At 41.5% G+C, this 27,454-nt stretch overlaps 2 protein-coding genes across 7 annotated transcripts in view; one reads left to right on the top strand and one right to left on the bottom strand.

Annotated features, from left to right (window-relative positions):
• Positions 1 to 2,958, bottom strand: part of DNAAF5 (dynein axonemal assembly factor 5) — a 33,187-nt gene extending 30,229 nt beyond the window's left edge. Inside the window, exons 1-4 of the mRNA XM_013950959.2 lie at positions 2,409 to 2,958; positions 1,792 to 1,976; positions 841 to 965; positions 118 to 233 (exon numbers count right to left, since the gene is read on the bottom strand). Coding sequence (XP_013806413.2) covers positions 118 to 233; positions 841 to 965; positions 1,792 to 1,976; positions 2,409 to 2,958 — 976 coding nt within the window. The remainder of the gene's footprint in view (positions 1 to 117; positions 234 to 840; positions 966 to 1,791; positions 1,977 to 2,408) is intronic.
• A 2,604-nt stretch (positions 2,959 to 5,562) lies between these two features.
• PRKAR1B (protein kinase cAMP-dependent type I regulatory subunit beta) overlaps positions 5,563 to 27,454 on the top strand; it is a 164,654-nt gene continuing 142,762 nt past the window's right edge. For 2 of the 6 annotated variants that reach the window (XR_010885833.1, XM_067306406.1), the window contains exons 1-3: positions 5,994 to 6,109; positions 7,511 to 7,694; positions 22,631 to 22,801. Coding sequence is in view for 5 of the 6 variants with exons in the window: in XM_067306406.1 (XP_067162507.1) it covers positions 6,051 to 6,109; positions 7,511 to 7,694; positions 22,631 to 22,801 (414 nt within the window). In the remaining variant the exon portion in view is untranslated. Of the gene's footprint in view, positions 5,582 to 5,993; positions 6,110 to 6,155; positions 6,331 to 7,490; positions 7,695 to 22,630; positions 22,802 to 27,454 lie in introns of those variants that run through there. The other 4 variants (XM_013950899.2, XM_067306403.1, XM_067306405.1 and 1 more) reach the window with 4 other exon arrangements.

The following is a 27,454-nucleotide window of genomic DNA, read 5'->3' as shown; positions in this document are numbered from 1 at the left end:
CCTCTACATTAACAAATGCTACACCTCGTGATGAATATTACACATTCCGCTCTGCTGTCACTGCTGTGCCGCAGCTTCAGGATTCAGGAAGTAAAAGAACTTCTGTTCCACACTCACCTCCTTTGGGATAATGAGATGGTGCAACACTGAAATCAATCTTATCCTTCAGATCATCTTCATTCTCTTTCTCCCACTGCAAGCCTGTCTTTTCCCAATAACTCCAAGCCAGTTCCCTAGAATAAAATACCAATTTTCATGCCACCTTGCTCCAAAAAGGAAAACATTCTAAAATTAGACTTCTGGAAAAAATATGAATTCCTATATTCAGCTGGAAGGATGGAAAGCATTCCTGCCATTTAATTTAGGCACCTTAAATTAAGTGTTTATGTTTCTTATGTACTCAGCGGACAGAGGTATCCTCTTTCAAAGGATAATTCAGAGCCTTTGTGTCAGAAATCTCTCTCCACTGACTCTAAAGGAAGCTGGAAGAAATTCAATAGTATGACTACACCCATGTGAAGAGATTGGCTTTAGTTACATTTATACAAACATAATAGCTAGAAATGATTTATAATGAAGTTCTTTATGAACAAAACTAACTGAAATTAAAACCAACTCCTTTTCTTTTAAAAAGAAAAATACAATCATACTTATCTGGATGTAGCATTCAAACAAAAGTCATTGGACATAACATTATTATGAATAGGTTAAAACAAACAAACAAACAAAAAAATCAGGATTTTTTTCCAAACAATGTACCTGTGAGCATAGAAACACTTCCATGTAAGATATCTACATAAATGGGGGGGGGGCAGGGGGGGAGGGAAGTGTTCTCCTTACGTGTTTTCAGGAATTTCATCAGTAAAGCCACTGAGTAACAAAGGGATCAACTTGTAAAAATAGGAGTATCTATCTCGTAGGTGCAACAGCCATTCTCCAATGACAGTTGTCACAGCTTGACGAACCTACGTAGATAAAAAAATAGGACATTTTAAATATCTCACAAAAGTACCATAAAAAATAAAAAGTAGTATTTGCTTTTGGTAGAAAAGACTTAGTATATGATGCACAAACAGTCTCAGAAGAAAAGACAAGAACCTAGGATTTCTCTCACTTGCAAGCAAGCATTCTAAGTAACACGCAAATTTGTTATACTCCCTCCTAGGTTCTCTCTCTATCTTAGGTAATCCTGGATTATTTGTTGTGCAAGAGCACGTCTTCAAGAGGAAGAAAAGATACAGACCTAACCCAGAACATCCTAAATTCTGGTGGTTAAGATCTCTGTGAGTATATAAGAAATGTGAATTAACAGTTTCTCTGCACATGCACTTATAACATGCCTCCAGAAGACAATTGTCTCCATTCACTATAAAGGAAACCTAAGTTAAATAATGTGAATATTCCCACTCAGGAAATAGTTTAGTTAAAGTTAAGTAGGACATTTTTAAAAGTTACTATTGCAATTGCATCGCATGAAGGGACCAATACCATTAATGTTTGCCAAGCATCCGAAGAAGCCATAGAACCAAGTCCCAGAGAAATCTGGCAGAGGAATTTAGATAGAATTGCAGGCACCCATAAAATAAAAAGTCAAGATGCCTATACTGTTCAACTGTCTGCAGGATTAGGCAGCAGCTGAACAGGCCATCCACCTTGCTTTTGGATAGTTTACAACTGACTAAGCCTGTATGTGTCATATTTACATATCTCAATTGAATGAAAGAAAGCTGAAAATTCAAAAAAACAAGTCAGATTCAAAATAAGCCCAGAAAAAAAGAGAGAAACCTGCACCTTAGGAATCTCATCAAAGAATCGCTGGGCCAGATGAGACAGAACGTCATCCATAGACTTTCCATTTCCAAACTGTATCACTGCTCCCGTAGCCTGAATTACATCAACACGAACTCTGTAGTGCTGGTGCGAGATGGTTTGCATCAAGGGTTTTATCAAAGATTCTGACTGCATGTGGAAGTGCTCTGTTAAGGGAGAGGGAGGGGGGGAGAGAGAGGGAGAGAAACTTCAAGCATGCCTTCCTCTGTATGTGGGTGACAGCTCTTGAGTAACATCATTTCTGTAACACTACGCTCAGCAACCAGATTAATGTCACTGTTTTTACATACCATGCAGATTTAACTTTATACTATATTAGAGCAGAAAACCAACCCACATGTACTTTTCTTCCCCATGGTCACCCACGTCCCATCCTTTGTGGGTGCAATCCCTCAGCATCCTTCCCTTGCATGGTTCTTCTCAGATGGATCCTCCAAGCCCTGCAAAGCACCCCTGAGAGGGTGCAAGTGACCTGCATCTCTTCCTCTCGCCCGGCTGCATCCCCGCGAGCTCCTACCAGTTCTTCCCCCCAACCGCTGTCCCTCCCTAGGGCCTCAGCTCCCGTCCCCAGGCCCCACCTGGCATGGCCTCGGCACAGGCCACGGCACACCTGCAGCTTTCGCGCCTGACCTCGGCGTAGTCGTCGAGGAGGGTGGTCTGGAGGATGTGGGTGACCTCGGAGAGGTAGGGGGCCATGGAGGCCCCGCAGCGCCGCAGCAGGAGGCTCAGCAGCTGGAGGAGGCCGAGGCGCAGCTCCTCGCAGGGCTCGCAGCCCCGCAGCGGGCACAGGCGCTGGGCCAGCGCCGGCAGGAGGACGGGCAGCGCCTCGGCGGGCCGGTCGCCGTGGCTGAGGCCGTGGCGGAGGAGCTGGAGCGCCAGCTCGCGGCACCGCTCCGCCGCGTCCCCCGCCAGGCAGCGCGCCAGCGGCCGCAGCAGGTGCGCCGCGAACACCTCCTGCACCACGGCGCCCGGCAGCGGCCGCTCCTGCACCGCGGCCCGGATGGCCTCCAGCGCCCGCAGCCGCGGCCCGCGGCCGCACTCGGGCCCCTGCAGGCAGCTCAGGGGCCGGCTCAGGGCCTGCGCCACCTCGGCGGCCCGCGGCCCCTCGCCCGCCGCCGCCGCCGCCATGCGCCGCCGTCGCCGCGGAAGCGCCGCGCCGTTGCTAGGGACGCGGCCCTGCCGCCGGCTGCTTGGCGGCGGCGCTTTACGGCGGCGTCGCGCTGCGTCGCGCTCCACGGGCGGCCGGCCGGCACCGCGGCCGGGCACGTCGGCGCTCTGCGGCCGCCCCGCACCGGAGCCCGCCGGCTGCGGTCCGCGTGCTTTCGGGCCGCGGGAGACATAAATTGAAACGCGCTAGCTTAAAACCTTCCTGCACTCACGTATCCGGCCAGAAATGCCACCTGTGAAGGTTCTGGAAATCGCTGTGTTCTGCCAGGGTTTCTGGATATACGTTATCCCTATGGTGAACGAAAGATCCCAGCGCAAGTGCGCACCCGCCTAACGAGCAAATGCAGCGGGGATAGACCCCGTCTCACACCCGCTGTACGAGCACGAGCTCGCTATGGCTGCGCAGCCACGCACCGAGGGGGGCTGGGCCTTGTTTACTGGCGATGCCCTAAACAGTGGAAGCCCCTTGGGGTTATCCGGAAAACCTTAAACCAACGCACAGTAAGAAGAGTTGTCCCTCGCTCAGTGTGGGAGCTCCCTCCCACACGTAGTTATTTATATGAAACTGTGACTAGGAAGTAGACAAGTGGCTTCAGTGTGTGGCTTGATCCTAAACCTAAAGCAGAGATCTGCTTTACTGAGGTGATAAACACATAGAGAACAGATGTGACTGGTCATCAGCATGGACAGCTGGTTACATCTCTGATTTCAAATTCTTGCAGCTTTACTTGCACACTGTAATTTTAGAGTTGTGTATCTGAATAAAGAAAAAATTTTTAGTGTTCTGGGAAACTTACCTGAAAACTTCCTAGAGAACATTCACGTTCCCATTCACATGAGTCTACAGTGAGTTGACTTTATTCCTGCCAAGTCATTTATTGCCAAAATGGCAATCCTGGTGAAGTCAGAGGTATTGCTTGTGAATAACTGAGAAACTGAGCCAAAAATTACAATCTAGAAATGTGCTTTTTTTTTTTCTACAAATAAAATGTTGAATGAATTTTCCAAATGAGCTGTATGAAAAATTACTTAGGCATTCCTTTCACATAACAAAGCATTGTAGATAGGCAGCAATGCAGGAAAATATTTAAGCCTCTAAACTTCATTTAAAATACAAGGCCCTATGCATACACATAGCAAGCTTTGCAGGAGGCTGGCATTGGTGACTTACTGATAACAGCTATTTTCTTGTACATAATGTGGGAGAGTCGCAATTGAAGAGAGACAGGGAAAAACAGCAGCTTGCAGAAGAATTTGCTTTACAGGGGCTCAAGGAGATAGGACTTTCATTCTGAAGAACTGTTTTACATGCAGCTTGCATGGATATAGTTTGAAGGGTGTTTCTAGGATTCCTTCTCGGATTTCATTCCTCACTGCAGTGAGCAGGACTGCCTGTTGCCCCTTCACCTGCCAAGTGTACAGCACTTGCTGCACTCATGGTACACCTCTGCCACTTGGAGAGGAGCGGCAGCATTAGAAGGGGCTGTCTTTCCATGCCTTGCCTCTTTAATGAGCAATATCCTTATCAAGAAAGGGAGGAAAGCAAAGATAGCAAAGACAAGAAAGCAAAACAACACCTAGAACAGACCAAATAGGCATCTGGAAAGGATATGCTTGAAGTAAACACCTAGCATAAACCGTTGGAGATTGTATTGAAGAGGCCTTGGATGAGTATTATCAACCAAGAGGCATGGTACTGTGACAGCGGTGCTGTGGTACAAGGCTAAGTTATTGCCCGAGGAGGTCCTGCCAAGGAGATGTAAGATTGACCGCAATAGACCTTCTGCTGTACAACCCAGGCGGCTCTGTGGGACAGGCGGTGACAACTACCAATCTCATATATGACTTTTGCATTCTGATGGGACGTTCCAGGCGCTACAGTAAAGCATCAAAGAGAAAGGACAGTAATTTCAATACATTTAATAGCTAACAACAGGAGAGGCACCTGTTCTTCATATCATTTGCAAAAAGAGAAGCAAACCTGAGACAAACCAAGAGGGCAATGGGAATGGTGGTAAAGATGTGCAAGGACTGATGGCAAAGGAAACCAAACAGGCGGGATCCTCAGTGCTGGGCCACCACAGAGGACACCTTCTGGAGGTGAGTTACTTCTGTATGGAAACTTTTACATGTAACCTATTAGTGGCATCAGTGTTGCCTTCTGTTTTTCCTGGTGTGATCAGCATACATTGATAGCAGTAGCAGTAAGTCATCAATTTTTATAACAGCATTATATACTTTTTAATATTCATTTGTATTAGTTCCGTAGTGCTTTACACAACACAACATTTGATGTGCTATTCTGATGACCATGCCTGTACAATCAACAGATATCTGTTAGGGCCATCTGGGTCTTGAGTAACTACGTTTAATTCAGAATGTAATAAATTACATAAGTTATTCAAGTTATTCTTTTAAAATAAGGTTGTACTTGCCAGCAATGAATTTATATTGTCACTACGCTGCTTCTAGCTGACTGGGAAACTCTGGGGGTCCTGCAGCGCTGCAGCACTGGTTAGCCCATGGAGTTTATGGCATCTTAGCATCTTCCTACTTCACTGTATTATCCTCCTTTGACAAAAAAGTAAGGGTGTGATTTAACGAGAGCAGTATTTGCACAGATCAGTGAGGTGTCTTATTCTTTCTCCTGCGAGAACCCGGAGCGTGAGTTCCCTGGGAAAGGGGGAAATATCAGCTCGCAGCTGGAGCGTTTCTGGCGGCCCAGCGGCCTGGCAAAGGCTGGTCCGGGCAGAGGCGAGGGGCGGCGGGGCCGCGGCAAGGCGGGAGGCGGTGAAGGCGCCCGGCCCCGGCGCGCCCAGAGCAGCGGCGCCGCCACAGGCCTCACGGCTGCCGCCGGGCCGGGCCGCGCGCTCCGGGCCGTCGCGGCCGAGGGGCCCCCGCCCGCAGCGCCCCTTCGCGCGCTGCCCACGCCGCCATGTCGCGGCGCCGCGGCGGCCATGTCGCGGCGCCGGGCGGCTCTCCCGGGCCGCGCCGCGCCGCGCCGGGTCGCGCCGGCTTTCCTGAGGAGGCGGCGGGGAAGGCAGTGCCTGCGGATGAGTGACAGCAGCCGCGACTTCCTGCGGGCGAGCCGCGGCGGTGCCGGCGCCTTTGTGTGGGAGCTGCGGGGGGCGCGGGAGGGAAGGGAAGGGAAGGGGGCCCCGCGGCGGCCCCGCGGCCCCGGCGCGGGCGGGCGGGGAGGCAGCGCCGGCAGCGAGGGGAGGAGGCGGCGGCTGCACTGCGGATCCTGGGAGCCCCCCTTTCCTCCCCCTTCCTCCATAAGGGAAGGCGAGAGGAGCCGCTGCCGCCGCTGCTCTCCCTGCTCCAGCGACGCAGGTATTTATCCGGCCCCCTCCTCCCCCCCGGCCCCCCCGGTTTGGCTCCCAACCCCGCTTCCCTTTGCCGCCTGGGCGGCCCGTCGCTCCCTCCCGCGCCTTCCCAGCTGCTTTCCAGCGATGGCTGGGGCTCAGCTGGGCGCGGAGCCCGGCGGAGGCCGGCGAGGGGCCGAGTCCCCCCGCGGCGCCCGGGGGATGCTCTGCCGCGGGGACGCCGCGCTGCCCGGCCGCGGCCGAGGGCGCCGCCGCGGCCTCCCCGGGGCCCCCGCACAGCCCTGCCCTGCCCTGCCCGCGCCGGGGAGGCTCCGCGCAGTCCCTCGCCGGGCCCCGGCGGGAGGAGGAGGCGGATTTCCCCGGCCTGCTCGGGGGATGCTGCGGCGCTGCCGCCGGCTCTGCACGGCTCCTCTGAGAGCCCCGCTCGGCGCTTCTGCGCGCCGCCTCGGCTCCCCTGCGGTCCCCGTTGCCCCGAAACCCCCCTGAATGCGGAGAGCAGATACCGAGCTGCCCTAAAGGGGGGGGGGGAGGCTGGGAGACGTTGAAAATAAGTGGACTTAAGCGAATGTAGAAGCTATTCGGCAGGAACCGTCGCCGTCATAAACATGCCTTTCCGCTCCGTAATGAGCGAGCACCAGCTCCCCGGGGGAATTACAGAGGGTTTTTCTCAATTAGCGAACTTACCTTGGGCGCAGATCTGCCCTCTCCTTCCCTGCCCCGGCAGAGATGAGGAAGGGTTGTTCATTTTTGAAAGGCAAGTGTTAAAACTTGCCCGCATCAAAAATCTTTCTGATATTATGGAAAACTAGGTTTCTGGTGAAAGGGAGCTAGTCTTCAGCTGGATAGAAATGCAAGGCTTTAAAGTGTCATTTAATAACTGTCTTGGAAACTCATGGCTTTGTATGATTAATTGCACCATTGTTTCCAAAGGTTGACAAATGTCCAGCGATTAAAATGCTCTGTTTGTACTTCTTCATGTGCTGATCTTATAAAGATGACACAGTTCTGTATTTCCATGTACAAGTCCCAGAATATTAAAATGTTCTGAACTGATAGCTCTCAGAGAGCCAACAGACAATATTAAAACACCTTGTTTCTTTCAGAGTTCTCTGGCAACGGATTTGAGAATTGTCTCTTTTCTCTTTCTTGCACCATTTTCTTACCTAGGTTTGTTTTCTGTTTACAAGCCTGAAGATGGCTGCTGCTTCTTCCTGCAATGTGGAAGAAGACGAGAGCCTGAAAGGATGTGAACTTTATGTTCAGAAGCACAATATCCAACAGATTTTAAAAGAGTGCATTGTAAACCTTTGCATAGCAAAGCCAGACCGACCCATGAAATTCCTCAGAGAACACTTCGAAAAATTAGAAAAGGTCAGTAATTTTCAGGTGACTTATAATTTTCAGCTTTTAGATTGAAAAGATGGTTTAAAAAGTTTCAAATATTTTGGTACATTTTTCCTTTAAAATTTTAAATTAGCAAGCTACCTTTTAAAAAAAAGAGGCTGTCAGAAAAAAACCCCCAACCTTTATTTGCTGATGTGTACTTGAATATTGGTTATTGTATAGAATTCTTGTGCATAATGCAAGGATTATAATTTGTCATCAGACTGCATTTGTTAAAAATGACCAAAAAAGTTAAAAGCATGTATTGCGTTATGATACATAGTGTCTTGAACTCTCATCTATAGGAAGAACCTGCCTACAGGAGCAAATGATGCTGTTCCCTTTTCATTTCAATGTCAGGTGATGTGGTTTTCCCTTATCCCTAAAATTGAATAAAATCAGGAAACCAGCAGGTTCTGAAAACCGTTGGAACAGTTTGCCACTTAGTTTTATTAGTCTTGCCTGTCTGTATTGCATATCCCAGGCTCCTCCAACAAGAGGGGAGAGGTTTAGAGAGACTTCATATGTCATGACTGTCTTCAAAAGCAGTATAGAGGAGAAAACATGTTTTAAAACACTCAGCCAAGTCCTCACCAAAGCGTACTGGTGTCTTTTTTTAAAATGAGCAGGAAGAGCATGCTGCATGGGCACAACTTTTCTCTGGGGACAGGATTTCTCCAGATGTGTAAATGTGAGCATGGGGCTGCAAGTTGTTAGTTATACATGTCCTCAGTCTATCAGAGATTTTATTCGTATACTTAAGAGGAGGATTATGAAGGAAGCATCTGAAGTTTGTAGGCTTAAGATCTGAGTTTCATGTAGTTTGAGTATTTTTCTTTTAAAGACAGAATTTTATAAGAATAGAGCAAGAACAATAATAATTAGTAAGCAGTACATACAGATGATATATTACAGGTGATACAAGCATTGTATAACATCTCTGGTTGTGTGCTTTTCAGATATATTTTTATATAGGCTAGCACAGGCCAAATTTGTGTAGCTGTAAAAATACGAACATTATATTTTGGTGGAATATCAGAAAATAAGAATGCCTGGAACACCAAGGAAGGGTAGGAAGTACAGTACCTTTTTAATTGTAATGCTCTTTATGGGGGGGGGGGAGGAATCCTCTCAGTTCTGCTAAGCTTCTGAAAGCCAAGGCCAGTTCCAAGAGAATAAAATTTGTTGAATTCCCCTTATCATGTTATGAATTGTTACCCATCTTAATGTATGGAATTCCAGACTTCCTGGCTAAAGGGATAAGCACCATTTTTCAAAATATGTTAAAAAATGCTGTATTATTTTAGATTATTCTCCATAGTTAGTGGGGTTATTTGCATCATTGTATTGGGGGAGTTCGGCTCTGTTGTTCCAAATAAACTATGCAGATTTGAGAGAGGGAGGCAGTTCCTGCCCTTGAGAAATGATATTCTTTTATACAGTCTCCTATTATCTGTCGAGGAACAGCAAATATCAGTATTCTATGTTAGAATATTGATCAGGGTGCAAACATGCAAGCTGATGCATATCATGTGTCTCAAAACAAAAGGAGATGATTTACAAACGGCCAGTCCCAAGACAACAAATTCAATGAATATCACGCTTAGTATGGAAGGGAGCAGTCTTGCCACTGACTCCTGTGGAACAGCCAGAGAGCTAAGCCTTGTGAATCTACAGGCTTTAGGATATTTTTGGAGGTTTCCAGCAATTTAATTCTTTTTCTGTGCAGTTTATTTCTTATTTCTTTTTTCTATTTCTTTCTTGCCCAACCGCCTCTGAGGACTTTCTTGAGTTGATTACACTGTGGAAGATTTTCTGCTATAGGATAATATTTTGACTTGGTCAGCTGCTTAATACTGTTGAAAGAATTCAGTGTCCAGGAAGAGTAGCCGTCCCTTCTCACTGAGCTCTAAAACCAAAGGGTTTTTGGCAACATCATTCTTCTTCCTGCACACACTTAATCTAAGAACCATGGTTTTTCAGTGAGTACTATCAGAGATGAACAAGGTCAATTATATCTCTAGCATCATCAGGTTCCCCCGGTTCTGCTGTGCAGCACTGGCAAGCAAATCCCTTTTTCAGTGAGGAAAATGTGAAATCAGGGAGTTTTCATAAGCTACTTGCAGAATCAAGGTTTAATTATTCAAATTTGGGGGTTCCTGCATTTTGATTGGCTTATAAAGGTAGAGAAATTATTTCAATATGTTTTATCCTGCTTTTAGAAGACTCTTATCAAAGATAGTACTCTGAAGAATCTTAAATTTGTCTTGATTGAATTGTGAATTTAATAATTGCCTGTTAGAGGTTTTTTTTTATGGGAATGAGGAGTACCCTGATATGACATGCTCCTAGTTAGCATGCTGCATGTCTATTCATTTTGTTCCTGTGTAGGGAGAGGAATGAAAATGTTTGGGTTTAAGCACAATTTTCTGAACAAAGTCATGTTTTTTTCCGCCGAAGTGTGATATTTTGGGTTATTTTCCAAACTCATTAAAATAGACAATAGAGTTTTGTTGAAGAGAGCAGTAGAATAACAATGTACCTATCAAAATGTCATGTGGGCAGTTTAGAGGGGAACTGAGTGGTATTTTTCAAATAATTAAAAAAGGAGCTTATGGAAAATGTGTACAGCTCAATCCACAATATCAATTTAATGGAGCTACCTCAGAGGAGAATAAAAACAAATAGTATATTTCATTTTGCTAATTCTTTCTGCATCTCACATTTTGCTAATTCTTTCTGCAGCTCATAAAATATAAAATAAACTCTGAAAAGCAAAATTTATTATGATATGCAAGGTCAGACGAGATCATAAATACTACTAACATTACTTCTTCTGATGACATCAGAGTTAAGTTCATTGCTTTCAGCCTACATCTGTACCGCTAAATGAAAAAGAGCCAGGGACTAACCCCTGACCCCAAGATACTGCCTGGCCTCGGTTATAATTCTGGGGCTAACACATCTAAGAAGAGGTTCATTTTGGAGGGAGCTAGTTAGAGCAGTCCAAAACAGAGCCAGGGAATAAGCTAATAGTTAAGAGATGTAGACTATTTTGGGCTAATATTCAGGCCTGTGGCTGGGCTCTTTTTTATTTCATACTCTAGACACAATCTGAGAGGCTGTAATGTGAGAACATGAATAAATACTTAAGAACAAAGCACTAAAGACTGAAGTTTGATGTTTGATTCTGCAGTCGTTGTTTAGTTACTACGCAGGGAAAAGTCAAGGTTGGAAAGAAATGTCTGATACCTTTTTAAGTTTGTCGTTCACTTGTATCAAATATAGTATTTAAGAAACATAACTTTGAAAATAATTGTTGGAAGATCCTTAATAGATGTTTTCCTGTTCAATTAATACTGCCAGGACCTGCTTGTCTTAAGATGAAAGTACTTGTTGGGAATCAGCATGTATTTCTATATTCTGAAATTGCAGTTAGCAAATCAGTTTTTATATGCAGTGACCTACAAACTTCAAAATGCCATCCACTCTGATCATGTTAACAGTTACTTTGTAAAAATCTTTAACATTCCGTCGGCACAGAACAGAGCTGAAAACAGTTTAGATTATTCTTTTGAATAATTTGTTTTACATTTCCCCATGACTATACAGAACTTGGTGGGTGGGATGAGGAAAATCTTTCCCTTAAAGGTATTAATTGGCTTTTTTGGAGGGGGGGAAGTAGATGTTAGCTAAGAAACTTTGGAATTATTTTAACAGCTATGATTAAGTCCTGTTAACTTGAGGACAAAAGAAAGCATAGCAGAAAAATCAGGGAGCCTATCTTTTATCTCCAGTTCTTACCTTATGTAAAAAAGTTATTACTAAGAAATTACAGGCAAAGGCTTATATTTTCAGCTATACTGAGACTGAAAAACTTTCATTAGTGTCAGGCTATTTAGTGCCATGATTATATGATCAAAGGTGGAGTTGTCTTGCCAAGCTAAGCTATACTTCTGTTCAACAGAAAAATGATCTATTAATAAAGAGTAGAACTAATGAAGAAAACACAAAAGAGGAGAAAGGAGCAGAAACCTGTATTGTATCTTTAGGCATTGCCTAATCTTTTGCTTAAGTTACTTTACACGTACAGTATTTCAGCTCAGTGGCTTTGGAGCCTGGCTGATAGCTGAGGCAGGTAGTCTTTGCTGTACCCCCGATCTTAGCACTCCCCTGCTCCCTTCTGTTGTCCTGGGCTCGTGTAAGAACAGATGCGCTTTCTTGCGCTGTTGAACCTACTGTCATGGAATGCTGTGGACTGGCAGTGGTTTTATGGACTCAGACTGATGCTGCATGTCTTAAGGTGCCATCCAGAAAGTAAGTTTTGGAAAACCGTGGACTTCACTGTTTGTAACTAAATAGAGCAAAATGAGATTATCTGGGTAGCTCCACCTAATGATATTAGACAGTATTGCACGTAGACCTGATTTGCAGAAAAATAAAGGCGTGTTTATAACAGCTTTGCTGTAAACAAGGACTGAAAAGGAAGTCAGTAATACACTGAAAATTCATTCACAACTAGTTAAATGTAGTTTATTTAAAATAAAGTGTTTCAGAACCAAAGCTATTTGAGCATCAGGCTTTTCTGCAAAAGTGGTCTCTCACTGTAATTACATTTTATCCGAAAAAGACACTTTTCAATCAGTAACTTCTGCCAGAGCCAGGCCAGAAGAATGAAATTCATTCTTAGTGGAAGTATAGATGACTGTTACGTGCATGCATTCTGGAGTAAGTATAACTCATTCTGTTAAAATAACCTGGGGAGAGTTACGGTTTGGAAGAAAAAACCTACAGAGGAAAAGCTATCTAAAAAATGCATTAACAAAGCAGTATGATAAAGATTAACATGAAAAATATTTCTGTGTCTTTTAAAGCTTGAAAGGCAGCTGGGTGGTGTCTGCTCTGTGGTCAGAAATATTGCTAAAGCATGTGTGAACATACCTGAGCTACCCGAGATGCTGATAGCAGTGAAATGGTGGGAGCACCAGCTGCACTTGCTGTGTGCCTGCCGTTCTGGATAGGCTTAGGCAGGCTGTGCTACTGCCACTTCACTGATACCGGTACCTAAGAGAGCTAGAATAAATCAGCTCAGGTCATTCTGTGTGAAGAAGTCATGCCTCTGATTGCTGTGGTCAGCCTCAGGCATTGCTGTGGTAGTTGGCAGTTTTAGACTTGGAACAGATAAAGGAAAAACTAGCTGAATTTTTAAGACTTTCCTAAGCACAGGAGATTTAGGTGAAAGAGGGAGGATAAAGAGTTTAAAAGAGGAAAGAGAAAAAAAACTTTTCCTAAGAAATAAAATCAGTTATAATTGAAACTGTGCTCTTAAGAACTTGTGCAGACACATTAGAGAATCATTGAACTCCCTCTTTTCTTCGTATATCCCCAAGTGCAAATAGTTTTCCACTTCTTAGAGTCTAAAACTGACAAAAATGGGACACAGTGATTGAATTTGAAGGGAACTCAGTCATTTTCTTCCCTGAGTCTGTCTAGATGTAGTCTTTTTTTCTTATTTCAAGCTATCATGTTTTGCATTCATCAGGATACTTAATCACATGTTAATCTTTAAGTATATAAGTGGCTTTAAAGAAACAGGTCCATACTTAGCTTTAAACATATGAATGAAGTGCCTTGTCAAATTGGTGTAAGGTTAAAAATGGTGCTGGATCAGTCACCGTCTGATGAGAAAATTCACTAGACCGTAATCAGCTTTGGGAAATTTTGTTTAAAACCATGCATCTCTTGAGAGGAACAGTCTGTTATGGCCAAATCAATTCATGAATAGTGCTTGCATTTATCTTTTTCAGAAGTGGCATACTGTTGTTTTAACACTCCTTTTGTTTGGGACCCTACCAGTAATAACCATCATACTTGAAGTGAAAATCTATTTCTATTAGAACCTCTTTGATTTCCTAATGAAAAAGTGGTTGTAATTTGAGGAGTAGCATATTGATAGGGAAAATATTTGTATGTCCCTGTGTAAAGCTGTATTACTCTACTTTCTTGTGTAATTTGTATAGATTGGTCACCTTATTTCAAAGACAATACAGTTAAAACAGGTACAGAAAAGGATGACAGAGCTTCTGTAAAAGGAGAGACTAGATCAATGTGGACTCTGAAGGTTAAAAAAAAAAAAGGGCATTAATGGAATGTGTGATAGAGATCTGTAAAATCAGGGAATAATTGTTCCCTATGTCTCAAACAGAGTGACTGGCTACAACCTATTGAAATTGTTGGACATCAGTTTTTAAAAAATAAAACCCCCCCAAAGCATGAAGAAAGTATTTTCAGGTGCACTAGATTTGCAGAGCTCACTGTCATGTGACAGTGTTGAGACCAAAATTATGTGCATATTCTAAAATAAATTAGACATTTTGAAGTGAACATTCATTGTTAGCTATTAAACTGAGTGGTAAGGATAGGGAGTTTCCGAAAGGGATGTTGTAAACTATTTATTATTAGAAGTTGGAAGGATGACTCTGCTTGGCAGGTTCCTTATGGTCTTTCCTGAAATGGCTGCTAATGCAGATAGGATATAAGGCTAGGTGGACCTTTGACCTGACTCAGTGCAAGAGTTACGTTGTACAGCTGAGAGTTTAAATCTTTAGTTGGAAAAAGTATTGACAATATCTACTGTTTGCAGATTCACAAAATCTGTCTGTTGAAGCAAAAACTCATTTCTGAGTAGAACTGTGTATGATAATGTTTATCAGGACAAACCTATCTGGCATGTTAAAGGCTTAAGCATCAATTAAAGAATATGTAATGACTTAAAAAGTCTTATTCCCTTTTCTGTGGAGAGCCACATGCTCACATTATTATTTTGAATTCAGATGATCTTTGCTTACAGTCAGCTTGCAGCTGTTCAGATGCAACTCACCATCATTAAGATTTATAGCACAAGTTCACATCTCTGTGCTGTTAGTTCATCTTATCTTGTTGAAGACTCAGTAGGATGTCAATATTTTGATTTATATTGTGATAACTATTTTTTGCCCCTAGAAGTTTTTTCTTAAAAAAAAAAAAAAAAAAGAAAAAGAAAAAAGTGATAGCTGAGACTCAGGAGAGTACAGAATAACTTGGGAAGAAATTATAATATTTTATGAATGATATTATGTTTGGGAAGAACATCAGTACAGGGATAATCTATTCTGTTAGCAGTGCTTATAGTTGATATTTTTGAAGATGCAACTACTCCCATTTACCCACCAAAAAACCCTAGTAGTCCTGCAAATATTCAGTGCCTTATCATTATCTAGATTATTGACTGTAATTGAAAACACCTGTTTCCTTTTTAGTTCCAGAATAAGCTGAAGCATGGGCTAGATATGACTGGTTTTACTACCATGGGTAGGTGTTACCATAAGAAAGATACCTAGTTATCTAAAAATAATAATACCACTGTTCATATCACATCAGTGGTGCCTTATTATAGGCCAGATGTGGTTTCCTGGTTTAAGTGTCCTGGCGCAAGGTAATGTTACGACTGCCTGCGGAGATTGCCAGCTCACGTACTGGACTGGCTCTGTGTCATGGACAGTTGCTGGTAGCCTGGCTACCAGCACTCTTGCCACTGACTTTGTGGATAACTATCCCACTGCAAGTCCTTTTTCAAACTCTTCATCCTCTCTGTATAGGGCCTGATTTAGCTACAACATCAAAGTAAGGTCCTTGCCTTCAACAGAACAACCTACCTCTTTTCTCTTCACGATAATGGGTCTTTACAGTCAGGAAAAGGTATATCCCTTCAACCGTGTGTATGTATCTGCCTCTAGCTGGCTGCAGCCTTTTATAGCCTTTTGGGAGGCTTTATAGCCTCCCAGACAGGTTACCAGGACTGTCAGGTGCCCAGCTCTTAAACCGATTTGGGGGCCCTCAGGCCTTGATTCTATTGATTGATTTTCCAATATGAGGATGAATTTTGTTTTTTCTCATGTTTTTTAGTTAAATAGATGCAGTCAGCTACTTTCAAATAATTTTTCATTAATATTATGCTAAATGTAGAAAAAGATGGCTCCTTATTTTTAAATAACTTCTTAATGTTGAATAAATCCATTTTAATTTGGCACATAGAATGGGGGTTGAAAATATCCAAATGGACACCAGTAAGACTGGGTCGAGAACTGCAATTTTCACAGCAGATTTAAGATTATTTCAGAATTGGCTTCGTTCCCATTAAGAAGAGAACCTTAGATTTTGAAATGCTATAGACAGTGGAGTTATTGCTTTTCTCTGAGCTCTGCTGAGGTCTGTGACTCCATGACTGCCTGTTTGGCAGCCTGTGTTGGAGCTGTACCCTGATAGTTTTGTAAGCTCAAGCTGTTGAGGATCTGTAACTCCCAGGGAACTGAGCCTGCCAGCTCCAAATCACCCCTAAGGAAGACACCAGGGATCTGAGGAAGTGAGCTATGGGAGACTTGAAATCAAAATATCTCTGTGGCTAGCTTAGTTTTGATGCATTGGAAAATTATGATGAAAAAAATATTTAATGAGTTCTGAGCATCCCACCCAAAGGTTAAGCTGAAACACAGATTCTTGTGTAAGCCTGCAGTTCAAGTTACTATCTAGCCTTAATATCACTATATCAGTCAAAGCACTCATAACACACAGACAAAGTTATTTTGGGTTTCAAAAACAGCTGTCTTCCCTATAACAATGAAATGTGTGTGGAGGGGAGGAGGATGAAAGAGAACAAAAGAGAAGAAGAATTTATACTCTCTCTCTTAGATGAGAGAATAAGTGGAATAGAATTTTTTTGAGGAGTGGAAAAGGTGGAGATGTTTTAAAGACAAATTTTCACTCTAAAATGATGTAGGGAACACATCCTTGCCTTCAATAGCACTTTTGATTGAAGGATAACAGTATGTTTCTAAACGTTAAGGAAGCCTCCGCAATAGAAGTATTTTGAGGAGCAAAATGACATACTAGCATTTATGATTCCCTGTTTGCTGATAAGCTTAAATGTTAACTCTCTTCCTATGCTCTAATGGTCCGTTTCTGCCTCTTACATGTAATAAGCCTCACTGAGCTAGGTGAAGTTTCCCCTGGATTAAGGTACCGCTGTGTTACAAGGCTGGGATAAAAAATATATAGGCAGCTTTGGCATTATATATATGCAGTGATTAAAAACTGTGAAGCAAGTTAGGTGTTCTGATTGTTGCTGAAAAAGGCAGCATAATATTTTTGCACTTTAGTTTAAATTATATTTATCTAGTAGAAATAGAGCTTTTCTGTGGGCGTGTTTCTCCTTACACAAGGTGGGAATACATGCATTGTTATTTGGCTTGTATTTTAAAAATCAGAAATGTTGACTACAGTTTTCTTTAATTATATAAGCTTTTAAGCATCAAAAATATGGTCTGTGTTTTGTAACATAACCTCACTTTATACTGAGGCATATGTAAGAAGGTAGGGAAGAGGTGGTGCTGGGCTGAGATACTGCAAAACACTGAAGGCAGAGACAGGAAGCGTTAACATGTTGCAAGAGGTAAAAAGAGGCCAGTAAAGGGATTCAAGGCAGTGAGCGATAGTCAGAGCTGCAGAAGAACAGGCGGATTTTTGGCAAGAGACTTTTGCCTACATTTGAAACTGTGGATGAGCTGACTTGCAGAGAGGCCACAGAGGACACTACTAGTAATTGAAGCAGTAGGTAACTATGAAGTGGATAAATACATTAGGAGGAGGGCGAGGATGTTAAATATATTTCTTAGGGATGCTGTAGAAGAAAAGATAACATTTAACATCCAGAAGGCAGTGGAACAATAGTTAGGATTGTGTAAAAAGCCCAAGATTACAAGCCTGAGTGATCAAAAAGATAGTAGAGTTGTCTACTGTGACAAAGAAAAGACTGGAAAAGACATTAAGACCTCCCAGATTTCTCTCACTTTCAGTGATGGAGTCGGTCAGTTCTGTGCTTCCAGCAAAGTGGAGTGGTTTCCCTTTGGCCTTTATTAGTTGTTATAATTCATAGCATCAGTCTTTAGTGTTGTCTCTCTAGTCTCATAGTGTTGGGATGGTGTTACAAGCCTTCCTATATTGAAAATATCTCCTCTGGGTCAATTCCAGTGCAAAGAGAGATTCATTACTTGAATATGAACTACGCTGTACATCTTCTGTGAATAAATAGAAAGTAGATTTCTGGCCTGTCAGTCAGCAAACTTTGAGTGTGCTTGAAAAAAGAGAAAATATTTCATTTAGTGTGCGCTTTGTGTTGTGACTTTTTTGAACACAGTGAATAAATTGTAGGGAGCACAGATAGTGAGCAGTGATACCTAATGGCTGACTTGCTCTTAAAAGTCGTCTTGAAATGTTGTTGTAAAGCTATACAGTGCTTTGGAGCCCTGTCAGGTGTTCCTTAAACCTCAGCATTATGAGTTTCTGGACAATGACAGAGCCTGAAAGGAGAGACTGGGAGAGGAACTACTGAAAATGGATTTCTGTTTGGAAATGCTCCAGCTAATACGGAAGAAACCTTCTGGGTCAGGAAGCGTGCTCTTGAGCAGTAATGTGTAAGGAACTGTAAAGCTAAAAACTTGCTCTGCATTGTGGCCACTTCAGTTGCAGTGTCTGAACTCATTAAAAACACATGAAAATGTTAATCAGGAAAGGAGATGACCCCCCACACTGAGGATAGCATGCTAAATTCCTGTGTTTTGTACACCAGCCTCTTGTAGCACAAATGTCTTAGCCAGAAGTGAACATTCAAAGGATAAATTGGTTACTACAGAAGTATTTATTGCTTTTTTTTTTTTTTTTTAATTTTGAGGCAAAGATGGTACATCTTTTTTCCTTTCTGGTTTATGGCTTGATTACCATACCCATTGGAGCCAGCTGTGGCATTCCAGTTTCACAGTCAGTCTCCCACAGAGACTACAGGGAAGACTTGTTTACAGCTTTGACTTTAACTAGCTTTTTGATCTGTTGCAACGTGATTTTAATAGAAGTAGGGTTAGATTATTTATGTATGAAATAAGGTATTTTTTTTATATATATATATAGCAATGTTGGTTTGTAGGTTTGGGGTATGTTAATATATCATAATATTGGACCATGGCAATGACTTTGGAGGCTCGACTCAGTTGCCCACACATAGTCCCTAGTGCCATTTAAGAGTTTAAATTACGTGAGATGTCCCCTGGTGGTGGTGGATATGACACAGGACAGTGTGAGACCCATGCCCTTCTGAAATGGCAGCTGAAAGCCAATCAAGACCCTAGGTCATCCAAAATGGCACTAGGTGTTAAGTATGGATGACTGAATCAGACCGTACATGTTTGAGAGCCAAGTCTGTCCTTACTGCACAAGTCAGGAGCAACTCCACTAAAGCCACTGCAGGTACTGGTGGGAAAGAAAGAGCAAGATGCTCACTGGGATTTGGCCCAAAACAATCACACTGTTTTGCAGTTGTCTCTTCAAAGTGTGTGTATTTTCTGAGGAGTGCCTCGTTTTAAGGTGGGCATGATTAGGAAATATGATTTCTGTGCCATTGTGAATTATCTGTGCCATCTGAATAGAGAGTGAGAAAGCTTGTTGTCATGACAACAAAAGATGGTGAGGTGTTTACTTGAAAGTGAGTTCTGCACAAGCATTCACATCAAGCCATGTCTGAAGATCAGTGTTTGAAGAACTATTCTTAAGAGAGTCCATTCCTCCTTTAAAATGTTTGCTGTATTTGCCCAGGATATATGGAAGATGACTTTTTGAAAGCATAGCTCAGGACATAGTGTGTGCTTTTATTTTCAAAAGGCACTCTTTAGTTCACTAATGGAAATCCTACCTAGACTACAAATAGCAGCATATGGAAAAGCCAGCCAGTCAACTATCTGCTGTTTATATAAAAGGAGTTTGTAGCGAAGAGACTTCCTTTTAAAATGAATCATATGGTAACTCACTTTTATAATCGTTTAATATATTTTCGGCTTTAAAAGTTATTTGGGTTTAAGAGCATGCTTTGTGTTTTTAATTTTATCTCACTGAGCTTTCTTTCTTGTATAAATCTGTGCTGGGGCAGAGGAGATTATTAATTCTTTGGAAGTGCCTTTTATACAATGTGTACTGAAAAAATAAAGTGTATGCTTGATATTCAAATGGGACAAGCTATTGCTTTTCTCTATGAGTAAATATACTATGTATAAAAAGAACTGTATGAGTGCAAAATACCTGTAAATAGTTACCTGACTGCTTCTTTTAGTAGTTATCTTTTACTTTCAACTGTTTACTGTCCAGAAAGGTCTTCGTTACCTAGTTAAGCATATGAAGAAAGTGCATGTGATTGTGTTAACTTAGAATAAGCAGAGAATGTTGTTATACTGTCAAAGAGATGCATGAGCTGAAATGTCCAGTAATATTATTTGAATTTCTTCACTCACAGATTTGATTTTGATAAGCAGGTACTAAATATAATGAAAACAGATCCTTTTATTTTAAATGTTTGTATTTCTGCAAGTGCATAATTGTAATTAAGGAAGCTAGAGGCAGTCAGATAGGAGTTGCATGTGGGGAAGAAGTTGATCAGTGCTTAAGCAGGACTTGCAGTTTTTACACAATAGGAAAATCCAGCTGAGGCACTTTTTACATATCCAGTGCTATTAATTGAAATTTGAGTTGGAAATGAAGAGGTTTCAGCAAGGATTTAATACATCTGAAGTCAGCTTTGTTTTCTGTTGTATAGCAGCTAGTCCAACTGTGTTGTGGCCCAGGAGTTGTATTGTAGTAATTCCCAATTAAAAACAATATTGATAACAGAAAGAATTTGGCACTTTATGACACAGGTCAAGATCTTGAAAAACTGAATCTTCAGTCAGCACTCTAAACTATATCTCTGTGTTTGTCTCCTAAATATTTCAGTAGTCCTTTAACCAAAAGAAGAATATGCAAGTTGTCACTTTGAATTATGCAGCCTGGGAAATACTATCTTTTTACTTATATCAACTAGCAGTAACAGGTCAAAAATTGTTGTGAAAGGCTCCTTAGGTTAATAACAGGGACAATGCCAGTGACGGTGCAGAAAGCAACTGGAATAAGACCAGAAAACACAAGTGGCCTGACTGGATTTGTCAGACATTTGTAAACATCAATGGCAAAACATCTATTAATCATCTGTTTTTCTTGCGAACTTAAAAATTGTGAACTTGTGCCAGTTTTCTGTACCACTCTTCTAGTGTCATACCTGATGAGTTAACTATAACTCATTTCCTGTGTCAATAAGACCAACTGGCTATGTTGGTAATTCGCCACATGTCTAGCACTGATACTCCCTCGTCCTTCCTCCTTCACTGGCTCTATTTGTTAGCTCCAATTGTTAAGTCTTACCGTAAATTGGTTGTATAAGACAGCAGCCAGCTTCTGGTGTCACCGTCAAAAGGCTGCTGATTTTATTGGGTGCCTGGGGGCCTTAGGAGTACAAGCATTACCGCATTTTCTCACGTGTAACCTGCAACTCAGCTAATCTGAATTCTCTTAAAAATATTAGGCTTGCTTTGCCAATAGTCAGATAATGGCTGACTATATGTACATTCATATACATAACCTTGAGGCTATTTGAGAGTGAGGGTATGCATACAAAAATGTAATAGATGACTGCAAACGAATTACTAGACTTCTGCTGCCCAGATCAGTTTGTGTCCCTACAATGTTCCTGTCTTTTCTGCACATCCACTTCAGTTTCCTGTGTCAGACAAGCTGGGGACTGGGTGCATGGTCCATCTCATTTCCATTTCTCCCTTGCCTTAAGCAGGATCAAAGAAGGCTAGAAGGAACAGGGTAAGAGGGCACTGAAGAGATAGCAAAGGTAGAGTGGTGAGGTGTGAGCAGGATGGCAAAGTGGGAATGAGAAGACAGGCCTTGTGTACTTTGGCCATTAGACGTGGGTGGTGCAATGGGAATTTTACTCCTGTGTGCTTTCCCTACAGTCCCTGAAAGCTGGAGAATAGGATATGGGCCTCTGACATAAACTTCTGCTTGCATTAGCCACATGCGTATGAAACCACTAGTACTGCTAAATAATAGCTTTTTAAAATATAACTTGCAGATTTTATTCATGAAAATATTGTAATTATGAGTAATCTTGTATGTTTCAAATCTTCAGAAGTCAAATAATTCAGTGTATGAATTGACAGAATGTCCTATAACTCTGACATCCTTTCTCTAAGATTTTCTATACTGTTTCCTGTTCTTATCTCTTCAGGGATTTCCCTTCTTATTGTATTCTCTGTTTCATGAGCGTGGAATTTGGAGAGTAACCTCTCTATTGACCAGCTGGTACTAAGCCAAACATCATCTTTCATAGTCCTCTGGAGCCTACCTTGGATCTTTTTTGCTTGGAAGTTTCCCCATTGATTGTAAATGTGCTAAAGGGCAGAAATTCTGGAGTAGGGAGCATCTTTGTTCTCTCTGGTGATAGTAAGCCTGCAAAGCTGAGCAAGAAGAAGAAACATATCTGATGTATTGACATGCGACTGCTGGTATGTGCTCTGTACAAAAGACAAAGATATGTACAAAGTCAGTTCCTCTTGCTCTGCAATGCTCAAAGCTTTCAGAAGCCAACTGAGAAAATAACAGCTGTGATGTTGGAGAGTAAGCAAAATGAGCCTTGTTCTTTTCCCTTCTCAGCCAGGAGTAGCTGCAATGAAATGTCTGCAGTTTGTAATACGTTGGTTTCCATTACATGTAAGAAAGAGATGGCCAGGTCAAGTACCAGAGTGATGGTATCTGTACATAGATTGTATTTGGTGTTAGTCCTTCCTACTGCTCACATCAGATATTTAATTTTCTTTGATCTGTACGCATGTGTAAGTTGACAAACAGTCACCCAAATGTGGAAATGAAGGGATTACTGAGGGTCATAAAAAAGGAGTGTATTAAGTGTATGCAGGAAGTTGGGTATGTGGGTAAGGGATGCTTCACTGTCTCTTTTTGCCTTGCAGGAAGAATGCAAACAAATACTGGCTCGGCAGAAATCCAGTTCCCAGTCTGATTCTCATGATGATGAGATTTCCCCTCCTCCTCCCAACCCAGTGGTGAAGGCCCGACGCAGGAGAGGGGGAGTCAGCGCAGAGGTGTACACAGAGGAAGATGCCGTTTCTTACGTTAGAAAGGTAATGTGCTGCTGTCTATCTGATTCTGAGACGTGCAAGGCAATCACGTGACTCACTTGTATTTTGCTCGTAATTTGGAATGCTTGGAGTCGTGGGTCAGCCCGTAGGATAGTGCCCTTGTGCCAGCATATCCACAGCATGATCATTTCCCTCATGCTCAGGTTCCTTTGCTGCTTCCTTGTCTAAGTGCTTTCCCCATCTGTGTTGCTTCAGCATTCTCTGTTCTTTCCCTTTTTGAAGTGTGTTGCTAAGCCATTTCCCCCTTTAACCAGGCGGCTGTTTCTCAGTCATTCTGTTGATGTTCACTGATCCCTGCAGTTTCTGAGTTTTGGCAGAAGCTCACAGTTTCGGAAAGTAGCCTTTTCTCTTGCTGCATTTCCTACTTTTTCTCCAAAAGTCATTTCTAGCTCAAATTTTCCCCTAACTTAGGTCATTCATGTTCCCTAGACAATTCAGGCATATGGTTACCGTGTTGATCGGGTGCTGCTTAACCCACTGGTTATGGGAAGTCTGACTGTATTTGGGCCATTTCATATGACCATTGTCTTTGAAGAAATGGCAACCGCAAATTAGGTATAAATGCAGCAGGAGTTAGAATACTGCAGTAAAACAAGCATTATTGAAATAAGATATTAGAATATAAGAGATGCATGAGGGAACTGATGGGAGAGGAGAAATTTGCTCAGAGCTTGTAACTGTTTATTGACTAGTTCAGTTTGGGACTTGTCTGTGTATGTCATTGCCAAAAATAGAAACCCTAGCACAGACCAGGGTCTGACATTAGCAAAGCCTCCATCTTTCAGCAGTTGTTAGATCTGCTCCTCAGTTATTGGCGTGAAAATAAGTGCCTCTTAAAAATAATGTGTAAAGTATACATTTGTAAGCCATATGGAATATTTAGATTGCCTAAAACTGCATTTCAGCTCAAGGAGACTTTTCTCTTTGGAAGTCTGGCATCTAGTTTAACGAGTCCTTTCAAATGGATATTTTGATTGGGTCAGATGCATTTATTCGATTTGAATATGATTAATCTTTGGCTTTAAGAAATCGTCATCCAGCATCTCCCATGGAATACTTGCCAACAAATTTTCAGAAGAGCTGTGCATCTGATGTGCTTGTGTAGCAATGCTGGCCTTGCTTTTGGAGGCTGAACTCTTTAAAAAAGCTTGATCTGCAAAGTAAAATAGAGCTGACCTCCTGCTTCACGATAGTAGAAGTTTGAGCATCCATTTTCATTTATGAATAAGCCACTCTGTGTCAGCTAAATGAACTGTACTTATGATCATTGACATGGGAAGATGCATAATATAATGTTCTAAATTTGGTCGTGGTTGCGGAAGGAGCTCCCAGGGCATAGCTCCCTCCAAAACAGGAAATCCCATAAGCAGCAGAACCCATGAATCCTGGTTTTCCACGGCACACTCCTGTATGGATTCTCTGCTGTTAATAAATGGTGACTACATGCTACAGCCTAATTTATGCTTCTCTTCTTTAACCGCCTTTTTCACAAAATGTCTAGCTACTTTAAATCCTTGATATTTCTTAATAACTCTGCAGAATTGCTTGCATTTGGCCAAAGATTTCATAGGTTATTAAAAGAAGGACAAACAGACATCACAATTGTGTATCTTGCATTTCTTTAAGGAGCTAAGCTAGCAATGCATTTCATAAGGTTGACAGATTCTACTAATGTGCTTTTGTACATGCCTGGAATAACTGAACCAAAAAGCTTTTTCTTTATGGAAATACATTTTGTCAATCACTGTTTTTTGGCAGAATGCTTTTTCCCTTTGCAATGAGATGTGCTTTTGTCATCTACTTAGGGTACAAGTTCATTGGCCACTCTGGGGTTTTCTGTCTCAAGAAACAAAGAATTAGGAAAGCCTTTCATCCAAAAATCAATTAGGGAAGAGTATTCTTGTAGCAGTTAAAAATGCTTGCAAGTATCCAGTAAATTTTAAAAACACTGTGGTCAAACTATTAATGCCCTGTACTGTTTAAAAAACCCTTGCATGGCATATTAAAAGCTGCTTTGAAATACTTAGTAATATCCCTCTTAAAAACTAAGAGAGGATAACATTTGTCTCTGTTTAATATGGGCTCATCTGATTCTTCTGAAAATCAGTGGCAGTACTCCTTCTTCCACCTTTGGGTAATTTTTTTTATGTTCCTAATGGAACCTGAAATTAAGAACTTTGTTTTCTTCCTTCTTTCCGCAATGATGTCAGTAAGCCCTGGCAGTAGGATTGATAGGCAGCAATTGGTCTAAAGCCAGAAGAAGCAATACAGATCGTATTCTGTGTGTTCAGTGACTACAGCTGCTATGATTTTAATTTCCTAGGAACTGACTGGGTTTAAATAATAATAATCTAAGGGATAGTTCCCTGTCAGGCTATAGATACTGTAAGGAATATAGAACTAGCACTGGGAGGTTTTGTCTCAGTGCTTCATCTTCTGCCATCAGCAAATGAATCCCATGATGTTGCAGATGTGTGTTTGTGACAGAGATTTCTGGAATATAGAAATAAAGGGAGACACTGGGAGGACAAATTATGAACCTAATTTTAAATATGTAAAAATCAAGGCAAGGGTTGTATTAGACTATTGCAAGCTGATGAATTTTTAGATAATAGCCAGCGAGGAAGGAGTGCTGGCTTGAATTCAGGTGTTGGATAGAAACACATCTGGGTCATAAGCCAACTCAAAAGACCCCTTGAAGGGCTGAGCAATAAGATGAATAGTGCTAACGGCAGTGCAATGAGTTATGTCACTTGAGAGAAAATCAAAGTAGATTTAACTTTGCGATTTGAATAAACATCAGACATGTTTCCATTTTGAAGGAGCACAGAGAAAGATCTCGATGGAGGGTTATTTGATTGCTTCATTCCTGACAGTAGAGAAAGTAATATTTATCAATACATCTGACAGCCTGTAGTTACCAACTGACAGCATAGGAATCTTGTTGTAAAGACGATCACTGCACATTCTCTTCAAGCAGACAGTTACTTAAAAGAGTTACTTAAAACATGATCAAGTGATTCTCCCTGACTTTTCATTTTGACTGGATGCCTGGTTACTGTGATGCCTAAGGAACCCTCCCTATGTCTTCCGATTTCCTGTCCCAACAGACCCACCTAGATCTCTGCCTTTTGGCTTTACCTGCTACTGATTGAGACTGAGAAAGGCTGGTCTATACTATGCTATTATCAGCCAGAAAAGCAGGAGCTGAATGACTTAATGATTTACGTTATTTACCTATTTGGCTCATCAGGAATAAGCTGAACAGCTAGGGTATTTTTAACAGAACAAGAATTCAAGACTGCAATTCAGCCCATGGTTTGTATGATAGGGGAAAACCCTAAGAATAAGGTACTGGCTAAATGCTCGTTTTATTTAACTTTGAGGAATTTGAACTTTTAACTAAATTAGATTACATATTTCACTCTGATACAAATATGCAGTTTATACATACAAATTTCTCTAGACTTTGAGTAGACTAATGATAGCAGCAGTCAATATAAACAGTGTCTGTGAAGCTACAGATTAACTCTTGGGCTTTTAGGCCTTCACAGTGCACTGTTTTCCCTTAAAATAAATCATTTGTGAGACCTGGTTCTACATCAGTTTCTTCATTTGAGACATCCTTCCTCTGGTTGGATGGGTAATATCTTTCCAGGATGAGGAAAGGATCAAACATGAGAACAAGAATGGGCCAAGAGATTTGCCCACGTTAAAGAATCCTTTCTTCTTTTCCTTCCTTTCTACCTCCCTTTCTCCAAAACACTAACAAAAATTCAAACTAAAGGTGTGTACTCATTCAGAGACCCCTGGGATTTTCTTGGCACAGTTCAAAGGTAAAAACAAGAGTAATAAAGCATTCAGTTATGCTGCCTCTTGTTCTGTAGGTCAAAGATGCTAAAGCAGAATGAAAACAGACTAAATCCTGGTTTGTATTTTGGAATATAGTATATATATTTATATCTTCCTTCTTTGACTTTCCTTTACAGGCTTTTTTTTTTTTTTTTAATAGAATGGTTATTCTCTACAAAAGAACTTTAAAAAACTACCTATGCATCAGCATATGTAGTAACTTAAATAAGGCAGAAATATTATTTCTTTCCCAAGAAAATGTCCATTATCAGACCTTTTTTGTACAGTAATTAAAAAAGGGAAACATATGTTGACCTTTAAATAGAAGCAGGGTTTATTTAACACTTAATACTTTTGCTAGGTTTGATTTTGACCAGTCATAATAAAACTGTTAAAGAAAATCATGTTACTTAAACAGAAGTTAAGAGGCAGTGTTGACATTCCTTATTACTAATGTCAAAGAACATCCTTTACAAATCATAACCTAGTTAGAAATTTTTTACGTAATCACAGAGTCTCTGACTGGCAGAACAAGATGCTTGACATCATACACAGGAATATTAGTGTCTTTACTAATATCTTATGAAAATGCTTAGGATCTGTTAAACCTAACATTGCAAAAGTCTAATAAAAAAAGTCACCCAATATCAAAACATACCTACATATATTCTGACCAGACAAATTCACACATAACAGGAGTTTTACCTTTTCCTCAATTAACAAATAAAAATGCCTCCTCATTCTCAAATGCAACTCCTTTTTTGCCATGAAGCTAATGCACAA

The sequence above is a fragment of the Apteryx mantelli genome, chromosome 16 (genome assembly GCF_036417845.1).
Source record: "Apteryx mantelli isolate bAptMan1 chromosome 16, bAptMan1.hap1, whole genome shotgun sequence".
NCBI lineage: Eukaryota > Metazoa > Chordata > Aves > Apterygiformes > Apterygidae > Apteryx > Apteryx mantelli.
Note: the sequence above shows the minus strand (reverse complement) of the source record. Positions and strands in the feature narration are given on the sequence as shown.